Raw genomic sequence first — 12094 nt, forward strand, 5'->3', positions numbered from 1 at the left:
GATTTAACCCATTTTATAAGTGGAGATAATATTTGGAGAAAACTCAAACTTATAAAACTTCAGTAGGATATCCTGGACTTTGAACTTACTCCGATTTCAATCTACGTGAAGTTGTTTGACTTGTACAAAACTTTTAAAAGAAATTAAACCAGTTTACACAATTGTTAAATGAGGCTACAGTTAAAGCTGAAACCATTACCTGTACAATCATTTGTATTATAAAGCTTAGTTTCGAAAATCAAGTTGCAACATCAGCAGATCTAATAGTGTTTTACTGTGATAGATGAAGAAGATGTTATTCACTTCTAACCATTAGCTACACATAATGATTAAACTTTACTTGTAAAGGTATTATATTTCATCTTATACATCATTATTTCAAAGCTGGGAGAGAAGCTGCACGAAGTTGGAACGCGGAGTGCAAATAGCCTCCAAGGACTTAATTTTCTGAATGTTGATTCTTGAATTGTAGCTTAACTCCAAATTTTCCTCTCCTGCACTTTGCCAATCAAAGCATTGAATAAGTGCACCAAGCGCCAATGAAATAGCACGCGTGCCCATAGTAGCTCCAGGACATGATCTTCTCCCCATTCCAAATGGTATAAGTTTATAGTTGAATCCTTCTTTTTCCCCTTCCATTGCCTCAAACCTCTCTGGTTTGAACTCGTTAGGCTCCTTCCATACTTCGGGATCCCTTTGAATGGCCCAAATGTTAACCAGTAGGATCGTATGTTTTGGTACATTGTAGCCACCAACAGTACAATCCTCTGATGAGTAGTGAGGCAATAGAAGTGGTACGGGAGGGTATAATCTTAGCGTCTCATTGATAACACTATGCAAATAAGGAAGTTTAGTGAGATCAGATTCGTTTAGCAAATGCTCGTTCCCTACTTGGCTATCAATCTCAGCCCTCAGCTTATGCAATGCCTCAGGATGAGCTAAAAGAAGTCGCATCGCCCATTGGAGGGATGTTGACGAGGTATCTGTTCCAGCAATAAATATGACCTGTAGCACAATTCAATCAGCTAGCTTTCTAACTTTACAAACTATAAAGAACATGTAAATACAGATGAAATAGTTAATCGTCAAAAATATACCTAAACTAACACTTTTTTCGTGAGTTTCACACCCCAAACTATTAATTATTCCTTTTCCTACTTGAACTATCATCACCTATATATTAAAACACACCACGAAGCTGACTAGGCCAACTATCAGTTGTTCCCTTTTCCTACATGAACTATCTTTATCTACTCAACTAGATGTGTTTTAATACATAGATAGGAAAATGAAACAATTAGTGATAGTTCATATAGGAAAAGGAATCATTTGACAGTTGAGATGCGAAATTCAGATGTGTGTTTGACCATTATCTCTACAATGAAATGAGTTTTAGAAACATAAGGGAAGTGTAACAGGATACCAACCAGCATAATACTTTTGATTACATCTTCTGTGTAGAATTCAGGCTCAGATTCTTGAAGAGACAACAGAGTTCCAATCAATGTGTTCTGTTTCTCCCTGTTTCCAACACTAACTTTCTCCTGTCTAAATTCCTGTAGCAAATTGTTCAAGAATTCATTTCTCTGATTATGCACTAAACTCATTTTCTTTTCCATCCCCTTATAACCAATCCACCTCAAAAGTGGCAAGAAGTCACACATATTCAACACTGGTAAATCTACAATGAAAATCCCCTTTAGTCTTTCGATCATCGCTATCCCCTTTCCCATACCAGCGTCTTCCTCACTCACTAAATGTCTCCCCGCGACAATTTTGTTCATAAGGTTGAAACTAAAAGTACAAATCCAGTTTGTCAAATCCACATTTCTGCTTCTACCATTACAAAATTTGAATAATGAACGCGTAAAGTTAACAACTTCTTGATCCCGGACATTGGACGTTTTTTGTAGGCTGTTTGATGATAAAAGCTCCATAACTGTCAACCTTCGAAGATTTTTCCATAATTGTCCATAAGGAGCCCAAATATAGGCCGTATAGTTGAATGTCAACCAGTCTCCTGCGATCAGAGGGAGATTCAAAATTTAAACTTAACATAAATATAAGTTCAAAACATAATATTACACATATATCTATGGTATAAGTAAAAAAAGAATGTCCTTCCTACTAGGAGCATTAGAAAAAACCACAACTTTGGTCTGGACCATGTAATTATGTATATATTCAGAACTCATAAACTCAAAATTCTAACTGTGTCTCTGTGCTTTTTACCTGCCATGGTACGTGGTCGATTTGCAAAAATGATATCGTTTTTGGTGAAACATTCTTCGACTGCAGATGGCGACGAGACAATAAGTACAGGCATAGAGCCATACCTAAGATACAAAACAGGACCATATTTTGCTGATAATGAGGTTAGTGTCGACAATGGTTTGTTTTTCAAAAGGTAAAGATGGCCTATAATTGGAAATGCAAGTGGACTAGGTGGTAGATTATTTCTTCTAGAATTGAAGAAATATTTGTAAAAAAATGGAAAAATTAGAACAAGAAAGATTGTAAGATAGTAGTTATATTGGTTCTCCATTGTTGAATCAACAAATTAAGATTGTTTTGGAGATGAGAATTAATGAGAATACTAATATATAGTTTAATTTAATCAACTATTGATCAATACAATGAAAGGGACATGTTAACCACTATATTGTTTATGTAGTTTGAAAGAAATCCAACGTGCTGAATTAATAGTATAGTCCACTCAATTGTGATAAATCAAAGACTAGACATTGGGTCAACAGTATTTTTTAATATAAATGAAGAGCAGTAGAAATTAGATGACAAGCTGGATTATCTTTAGATATATATATATATTCGTTATCACAAAAATAACTTTTAACGACCGTAAAAATATATATTAATAAAGAGTACTAAAGATTTTTTGTTAATTTTCATTAGATTCAATATCGTTGTAGTCTTTAACAACTTTCACAAAGAGTGTATTTGACAGCTATTAAACTTTTACCGTTAATTATAAATAGATGTGAAATATTATTTTGGATGTAGTGATTACGTACCACATGACTATCAAGTAATGGACAAGACAAATTTTTGTCTATGTATTGCAAGATCCTCCATTATTTGAATTGATAGTTTTAATGAAAAATGAGAAACACGCAGTTGGTTTAGCAATAAATAGTAGGACATATCATGTTTTTTTTCTTTTCATTGTTAAAAATATGGGCGGTGCTAGGTGCACAAGAGGTTCATTGAATCCACTCTGTCAGAAAATTATATTGAATATATTACGTTAAAATCATTAAAATTAATTGATTACTTCTCATTCACTAGTTTGACCTAGACCTATATCATTCGTCACTTGTATCAACATTAGGATTCAACTAAATTTAAATTTACGTATTACAAGACTTATTTATGTGAGCAATGCTCCGAATAAGACTTTTTCCTATCTCAAGAGCTCTAAGCCGAAACCTCTGATTAGGAGTAGAAGAACCACAATCATTCTATCACCATGTTGGTATGAAATTTGAACTCTATATAGTAGAGTGATACAAAGTGATGTGTACTATAATTATTAAGCTATACAATTTTAGTATTTGTTATGCGTCCTTCTAATAAAAATATCTTAAATGGAAGCAAACAATAACGTGAACGTTTAATTATGCTAAAAGCAATGCCAAAGTGTAATTATTCAACAATTGAACTCTCACCAAACTAAAATGATGGATAATTATGAACGGAGGAAGGTGTATTTTCCCCAACTTCAAATTTTATATTTCAAGTTTGAAATCGGAATAATTAATTAAATTTCACAGCCAAATACTTTCGTCTTTCTTGACTTGTTAATTAAGAAAATATTTGAAGTTTTACTCGTGAACAAAAGCCTTAATATTCCAATTCAGGCACTCCATAAATTCAACGTGACTTGAATAAATAATGGTTAGTTTTGAATCTTTAGATCCATAAGTTTAACTTCAGGATATAATAACCTATAAAGGGTAAATTCATAAATATCCACTTTTCAGCTCTTGTAAAATTGAAAAATAGACATGGTCGTTTAGTGAAAATTAAAGAGACATTGTCAAATTCCATAAGTGAAGTGGGTGGAATTTGAAAGTTCAGGACGAAAATATAACTTAAAGTCAAATATCTTAGAGTTTCACTAGTGAAATTTGAAATTTCAGAATATAAAATGTGTCAAGATAGTACCAATAAATGTCATTCACAAATATTTACTCTTTAGACCTTATAATAGAAAAATAGACATTATCACATAAAATGTGTCAAGATAGTACCAATAAATGTCATTCACAAATATTTACTCTTTAGTCCTTATAATAGAAAAATAGACATTATCACGTAACTTAAAATTCTATAAGTGAACCTCAAAGATATTTACGTGTGGATTTGAAAGTATAAGGTGGAGATATCTTTTACTGTCAAATTAACAAATATCCTAAAGTTTCACTTGTGAAATTTGAAATTTCAGAACATAAACTATTTTTCAAAATAATACCAAAAAGTATCATTCACAAATATCCACTTTCCACCCATTGTAATTAAAAAACAGATGTTAATGTACCTGTTCATGTAGCTTCAAATTTCATAAGTGAAACTTTGAGATATTGATTTACATATAGAATTTAAAAGTTCAAGACGAAGATATCTTATAAAGTCAAATATCCTAGAGTTTCACTTACAAGTTACAACAGCAACAACAATATATTCAATGAAATCTCAAGACCAGGACGCGATCTCTACATACATAAAATTGTACTAATTCATATTAAACTCATCAAAGTTGAGAAAGGAGTGTAACCATGGACTCTCTAGGCCTATACGATGCCTCCAAAGGCTCAAGTTTACTTAACATAAGCCCACAACTTTCATCTAAACCCACCAATTCATCCCCAATTCTTTCCCACTCAAAACACTGAATAAATAAGCCCAAAACCAAACCAATCAACCTCATAGCAAGCCCAGAACCAGGGCAAGCCCTTCTCCCCATACCAAATGGTATAAATTTACACCCTTCAATTCCCCCTACAAATCTCTCTGGCTTAAACTCATTTGCCTCTTCCCAAATTTTACTATCCCTTTGAATTTCCCAAATATTTACAAACAATATTGTACCTTTAGGAATATGGTAACCTTCAATAGTACAATCTTGTGTTGAAAAATGTGGGACTAAAAGTGGTCCAGCAGGAAATAACCTTAATGTTTCATTGATTATGCAACGCAAATATGGTAATTTAAGGATGTCTGGTTCCTCTAATGGACGTGTTTCTCCGATGAGGCTGTCGATTTCGAGTCTTGCCTTTTTCATTACCTCTGGATGATTTAGTAACAGTGACATTGCCCATTCCATTGTTACAGCTGATGTATGTGTTCCAGCAGTGAACATTACCTTTTAAAAATACAAAAGTTAAAAACAATATCATTCAAAATGTTGAAAATAATTACTAAAGCAAAGATCAAAGGATTTAATGAATTTCACGCAATTAGTGCAGTTTAACTTGTTATAACATGTTATTGGACCTTTACTCAAGTTTACTAGAAGTCGTAACGTGTTGTTGACTTTTAAATTGTCTAATAATTTACAACGAGTTAAAATTATATACGTTGATAGTGTAAGACGATATATATGCAATCAAGTTATTTATAAGGAACTAATCTATCATAACATTTTAAAATATGGCAATAATATGAAAATGTTTACATGATAGTGTAATAACAATCAATATACAAAATGTTTGGTTGTGAATGTATATAATCGCGGGCTCATATCTCCTCTTTATGTAATTTTAATGCATTTTTACTCATAATAAGTTTACGCTCTATGCAGAAAGTAATGTGTTCATATGAACCCAGTATGCCTGTGCCCACATGATAACTTTAGTATATTATACATATTTTAAATTTAAGACCATAATATTAAAAAATTTCGCTTACTTTCTTAAACTCGTTAAATTAAGACACAAAATGAAAAGGAGGGAATATGAATGAGCTTACCATTATGACACCCTTAATAATATCATCTGTGTAACATTCTGGCTGCTCTCTCTGCAAAGACAACAACGTATGAACTATTGTTTTCTTATCAGCTCTGCTCTTTCGACATTCATCGATTAAGCCCTGAAGAAATTTATCTCTTCTTATCTTCAACTCCACCAAATTCTTCTCCAATCCTTGAAATCCAACCCATTTAAGTACTGGAATATAATCACAAATATTCATAATCATAGTTGGGCCGAACAAGTCATCAGTCGATGGCTCGGCCCAATGTTTACCTGCAACCATTTTCGTTAACACATCGTACACTAATTTCTCAAATAGAATTTTCAGTTTCACTTTTTGAGTAATTCCTCCTTTGTAGTCTAAGGTTAATTTTTTAGCCACGAATTGGACTTCTTCAGTGCGGATGGAAGAGGAATTGTTGAGGGTAAAAGTGGAAAATATTTGAATGTTAGAAATGCGGCGAAGATTACGCCAATGGTCACCATAAGGTGAGAATCCAATTGTTGTGTGGTTATAGCCAAGGTGTTTACTAGCTAGAGATTTTGGTCGATTCGCGAAAATAATGTCATTTTTCGTGAAGCATTGCTCTGCGATTGAGGCGGAGGAGACTATTATCACTTTAGATGTACCAAAATGTAGGTATATAATAGGGCCATATTTGCTAGAAAGTGATTTGAAGGTTTGGTGAATTGGAGATTTGAGGAGATGGAGGTGTCCAATAATTGGTAAAAATGGTGGACTTGGAGGAAGATTTTTCTTTCTTGCATTTTGCAATTTTAGGATAAAAAAGATGGAGAAAATCAAGAGTATAGTTGAGAATGTGAAGCCAATCTCCATATTCATGAACCAATAACTTTCACCGTATGAAAGCAGTACTTTAACCACCGAGTTAAATAGAGAGAACAAAAGCTTCGTGAAGACTACTTTAGAACGACGGATAAGGAGATTTAATGCACAAGGCAGGAAAGGCTTTATCCTATGATGTTGCATGGGATGATGACAAATCTCAATATTAACTTTTGTGTTGTCATTTATTATAAGGTCAATTAAATTGAAGTAAGCACTGATGTCAAAGGCATGTACACTCTTATATTATACGTCAAAAAAGTCTTAACTATGAACTTATTTTAATGAATCAGCTGATTTTTAGATCTTGTAAGATATTATAACTCCCTTAAGAATACAACTCGTCAACACGTTAACCTCTTTTATCTTTTAAGTTTCAGGGTTTCTGCTATTACAAAATATGGCGCTGACATAGTAGATAGAGATTTTATTCGATTTGATTGTATGAGGCTCCATATTTCTAGGGTGTTTCACATGCAACAAATATGAAATCAAATCAAGGTACAGACTAATGTCAGCCGTATGGCAGAGCCAGCGGAACGATTGGGTAGCAGAGTGAGTCTTAGCACAGCCTTTCATCCTTAGGTCGATGGGCGATAACCAGTCCAGAGGACCATTACTGTGACATACATGAGCAATTCAAGTAAAGATATGACACTTGTACCTAACTCAACCCTAAAAGTTAGTTTACGAGAAAAGGATTGTCCAAGTCTATATAAAAAGACCATCAGTCTATTCCACAACCAATCTGGGGTTTTTAACATAAGCAGGAGCAGATCAAGTAACTGAAAACAGTACTGGCGCGGAATATAAATAGCCTCCAAAGGCTCTTCCTTGTTCTAATTGTCTCTAGAATCAAAACAAACATTGTATGTAAATTAACAATACAATAAATACAACAGGTGACAACCATCCAAACAAGGTGTTAGTGGGTACTGATTAGGTAGAACTAGGCATTAAATACTCTATAAAAAACCAAATCTTCATACTGCAATAACAAGAAGCAAAAACAAATGGCATCTTCACCTACTGTTCAATACGTTTCAGATTGCTTCATCAAGCCACTTTACGATTCAGAAGAGTCGAAAAAGCCTGTTTATCTATCATCATGGGATCTAGCCATGCTTTCATTTCAATATATCCAAAAAGGTCTCCTTTTCACCAAGCCATCATCTTTTCAACTTGATCCTCTATTGCAAAAGCTTAAAGAATCCCTCTCAATCACCCTTGTCCATTTTTACCCATTAGCTGGTCGTTTCAAAACACTTAAACAAGAAAATCCCCCTCTTTACACCGTCTTTATCGACTGTGTTAATAGCCCTGGTGCAAGATTTATCCATGCTAATCTTGATTTAACTGTTACTGATATACTTTCACCAAAGGATGTGCCTTTAGTTGTCCAATCGTTTTTCGATCATGATAGAGCTATTAACCATGACGGACATGATTTATCTTTGTTAACTATTCAATTAACAGAATTAATTGATGGGGTTTTCATTGGTTACTCAGTTAACCATGCAGTAGCTGATGGTTCTTCTTTTTGGCATTTCTTTAACTCTTTCTCAGAAGTTTTCAAAGCCAATAATGGGCAAAAACAGAGCATTCCCATTTCTAAATCGCCGAATTTTAACCATTGGCTCCCAGAAGGACATAGTCCAATTATTAATCTTCCTTATACTCACCATGATCAATTCACTAGTAGACATGAAGCCCCAAATATGAGAGAAAGATTTTTCCATTTCTCAGCAGAGTCTTTAAAGAAACTCAAAGCAAAAGCCAATCAAGAATTTAACTGTAACACCAACAAGATTTCGTCTTTACAAGCTTTGTCAGCTCATATGTGGAGGTGCATAACAAGGGTTCGGAAATTCCCATCTGATCAGATGACAAGTTGCGGGATGTTAGTTAATAACAGAGCAAGATTGGATCCTCCATTGCCAGAAAACTATTTTGGGAATTGCATACAAACTGTTCGAAGGAATGCCTCAGTGGGAAAACTTCTTGAAAATAACCTTGGTTGGGCAGCTTGGGAATTGCATCTAGCTGTGGTGAATCATAAGAATAAAGAAATTCGTGAATGGGTTGAAAAATTGGAATGTGGTGTGGTTTATCAGTTGGGGAGCTTCTGTGATCCTTGTAGTATCGTGATTGGGAGTTCACCACGATTTGATATGTATGGGAATGAATTTGGATTTGGAAAAGGAGTGGCACTTAGAAGTGGATATGCACATAAGTTTGATGGGAAAGTTAGTTTGTATGAAGGAATTGAAGGTGATGGTAGCATGGATTTGGAGGTGTGCCTTTTACCTGACTTCATGGCTTCTCTTGAAACTGATAAGGAGTTCATGGATAGTTTATAAAGTTAATTTATATGTTTTGGTATTTGGAGAATTGATGTGTTTTCAATGTTGATCAGTTTGATAAGGGTTTGATTCTTGTTCTTAACTTTTTCTCATCTAGTATCCAGTGACCGTGCTTGTCTCGACTAATTTCATATTGGAGTGTAAGGCGCTCTCTAACCAAGATGATTGTGTATTACAAAACTCAAACACGAGACCTCTGATTAAGTACTTACTACAAAAGAATTTTCCAAGTTTACTACTTAATATAAATAGATTCAGAGCTGTGAAAGGAATTGAATACAATTCTGTCGCGGAATGCAAATAGCCTCCAAAGGCTTATCCTTTTTCAAATTGATTCTATCATCATAGCATGCATCCAGGTTTTCCTCTATTTCCACACTTTCCCAATCAAATTAACCAGTGAATCAATGAACCCAAAACCAACGAAACTGATTGCAGGGCCATTGTGACTCCTGGGCATGCTCTTCTCCCCATACCAAATGGTAAAATTATAATTGAACCCTTCTTTTTCCCCTTCCATTGCCTCAAATCTCTCCGGCATAAACTTTTCTGGCTCATCCCATAAGTCAGGGTCCCTGTGGATGGCCCAAGCGTTAACCATTAGGACCGTATGTTTTGGTACATCGTAGGCACCAACAGTACAATCTTCTAATGAGTAGTGAGGAAACAAAAGTGGTACTGGAGGGTATAATCTCAACGTCTCGTTTATAACACAGTGTAAATAAGGAAGATTAGTGAAATCAGATTTATTGAGCAACCGCTCCTTCCCCACTTTGCTATCAATTTCGGCTCACCTTGTGAAATGACTCAGGGTGAGCTAAAAGAAGTCGCATCGCCCACTGGATGGTCATTGATGTGGTCTCTGTTCCCCCAACAATCAAACCCTGGCACAAGATAAATGATTTTAATTAAAACTAACATACAATCTAATCAAACAAAATTTTGACCATAGTTGAGGAAATTTACCAGAAGAACACTTTTAATGAGATCATTTGTGTAGAATTCGGGTTCTGATTCTTGTAGAGACAATAGAGTTCCAACCAGTGTGTTGCTGTTTCTATTACTACTCGAAAACACTAAGACTTTCTTTCTTGTGTCGAAATTCGTCTAATATAATCTGTTAAAGAATTCATTTCTCTTCTTGAGAGCTAAAACCATACTATTATCAATCCCTTTATACCTAAACCATTTCAATACTGGCAAGAAATCACACACGTTCAAAATCAATGCAAAGGCCTCGAACATAAATCCCCTCGTCTCTTCAATGATTCGTTTACCCTTCTCTGTTCCTATATCTTCCTCACTTACACAACGTTTTCCAGTACAAACTCTCATCATAAAATTGAACACATAAGTATTTACCCAACTACTCAAGTTAATTTTTACACTACTACTTCCATTCTTCTTACTGACCTTAAACAAACCGCGAATAATAATTCTAATTTCTTCACTCCTCAGTGCAGAAGACTTACACAAGCTATTGGAAGAGAACATGATATTTACAGTTAGACAGCGAAGGGCCCTCCATAGATAGCCATATGAAGCCCAAATAATGATCTTATAATTGAAGGATAACTTATCACCAGCCATACTTAGAGGACGGTTTGCAAATATGATGTCGTTTTTTGTGAAACATTCTTCCACAGCAGATGGAGAAGACACAATAAGCAAATTTCGACAGCCAAATCGGAGGTACAGAACAGGTCCATATTTAGTTGATAATGAGGTTAATGTCTGGTGAAGTAAATTTTTGATAAGGTAAAGATGGCCAATAATTGGCAGAGACAGAGGACTAGGTGGTAAACGTTTTACGGGATGTTGGTCTTTTGAGCATTTTAATATTTATTTATTATTAATTTGTCTCACATAATTTTGTCATTGGCTTAATACCCATTCTGCCACAATTACATGGAATAGAGGACGTGGGAGTTATGGCATTTCATTGCTACAACGGTATGCATTTGTGCCTAATTACTTAGTGGTCAATTAATGACCATATGTATTATGGACTTTGCTGCTTTCTGATGAACGTTGCAGTGAACGTTAGCATAGTCAAAGTGTAACACTTGGTGCATTTGTTATCCTCTCCTTTATTTCATTCTTTTATTCCTCCATTATACCTTGTAACCTATGTAACTCATAAGGCCATTTATCTTCACTATTTACTACACCATTATCTTCCTATTCATTGCTAGGAAGACTTCTTCTAGTATAAATAGTGGTGGTCTTCATTTGGTTTGTGAACATACAACACATAAGAAAAAGATAGAGAGGAAAAAGTTAGTAAAAAAAGAGAGTTCTTATTAGTTGAAGGAAGGTGTTCTTTTTGTGGAGCTTTGAACTCAACTCTTGTCCAGGGTTGTTGAGTTATATATTGTGAATAGGCTGTTGTATCCTGGAGGGGACAAGTCAAGAAGGACTACTACTGGATCGGTGAAAACATTTGTTGCAGTGGGCTTGAATCTCCTTAAAGAGAGCGAGATATCCGCGCCTCAGTCTGAAGAGATTTATCTCTTCATTTTTATTTTCAATTGTAATTTTGTATTTTTATTATCTTGTAAGTTTTTTCACTAACACGGGATAAAACAGATGTTTGATAAAAAAAAGATGGTAACAAGAAATATCAAGATAGTAGCTAAATAGTAGTAGTTAAAGTTCAGATTCTCCATGGGCGAAATGTTGAAACAACACATCAAGAGAGTTGTTCATATGAAAGGGTGATACCTTAGATAATAGATTTCACTAAGGTCTCGGATATTTTTAGACCAAAAGATAGAAAAAGGGTACGCATGAGTCATTTTCTAAATGTTAGGCGTACTTTTGGCCATTTTTCGTTTTATAATATATAGTTGGAAGTACCTAAGCCTGAAGTTAGTAGCTGAGAGATAAGT

At 34.6% G+C, this 12094-nt stretch overlaps 4 protein-coding genes and 1 pseudogene across 4 annotated transcripts in view; 2 read left to right on the forward strand and 3 right to left on the reverse strand.

The window, feature by feature from the left end:
* The window catches only part of LOC125811425 (WD40 repeat-containing protein HOS15-like), a 286140-nt gene that overhangs the window by 227620 nt on the left and 46426 nt on the right, over window positions 1-12094 (forward strand). The window lies entirely within an intron of this gene.
* Window positions 379-2552, reverse strand: LOC125811501 (cytochrome P450 81C13-like). The gene is made up of 3 exons (XM_049491007.1): window positions 2233-2552; window positions 1428-2020; window positions 379-1005 (listed from the first exon to the last, which is right to left on the reverse strand). Exons 1-3 carry the CDS (start codon window positions 2543-2545, stop codon window positions 379-381), a joined length of 1533 nt encoding a protein of 510 aa, XP_049346964.1. The 5' UTR covers window positions 2546-2552.
* LOC125813596 (cytochrome P450 81C13-like) lies at window positions 4772-6792 on the reverse strand. The gene is made up of 2 exons (XM_049493075.1): window positions 5989-6792; window positions 4772-5383 (listed from the first exon to the last, which is right to left on the reverse strand). Exons 1-2 carry the CDS (start codon window positions 6274-6276, stop codon window positions 4772-4774), a joined length of 900 nt encoding a protein of 299 aa, XP_049349032.1. The 5' UTR covers window positions 6277-6792.
* On the forward strand, window positions 7787-9294 carry LOC125811577 (uncharacterized acetyltransferase At3g50280-like). The gene has a single exon (XM_049491097.1). It carries the CDS (start codon window positions 7854-7856, stop codon window positions 9198-9200), a length of 1347 nt encoding a protein of 448 aa, XP_049347054.1. The 5' UTR covers window positions 7787-7853; the 3' UTR covers window positions 9201-9294.
* Window positions 9458-11904, reverse strand: LOC125811483 (cytochrome P450 81C13-like; annotated as a pseudogene).

Source organism: Solanum verrucosum, unplaced genomic scaffold (genome assembly GCF_900185275.1).
Source record: "Solanum verrucosum unplaced genomic scaffold, falcon-dt-bn FXZP01000235.1, whole genome shotgun sequence".
In the NCBI taxonomy this organism is placed as follows: domain Eukaryota; kingdom Viridiplantae; phylum Streptophyta; class Magnoliopsida; order Solanales; family Solanaceae; genus Solanum; species Solanum verrucosum.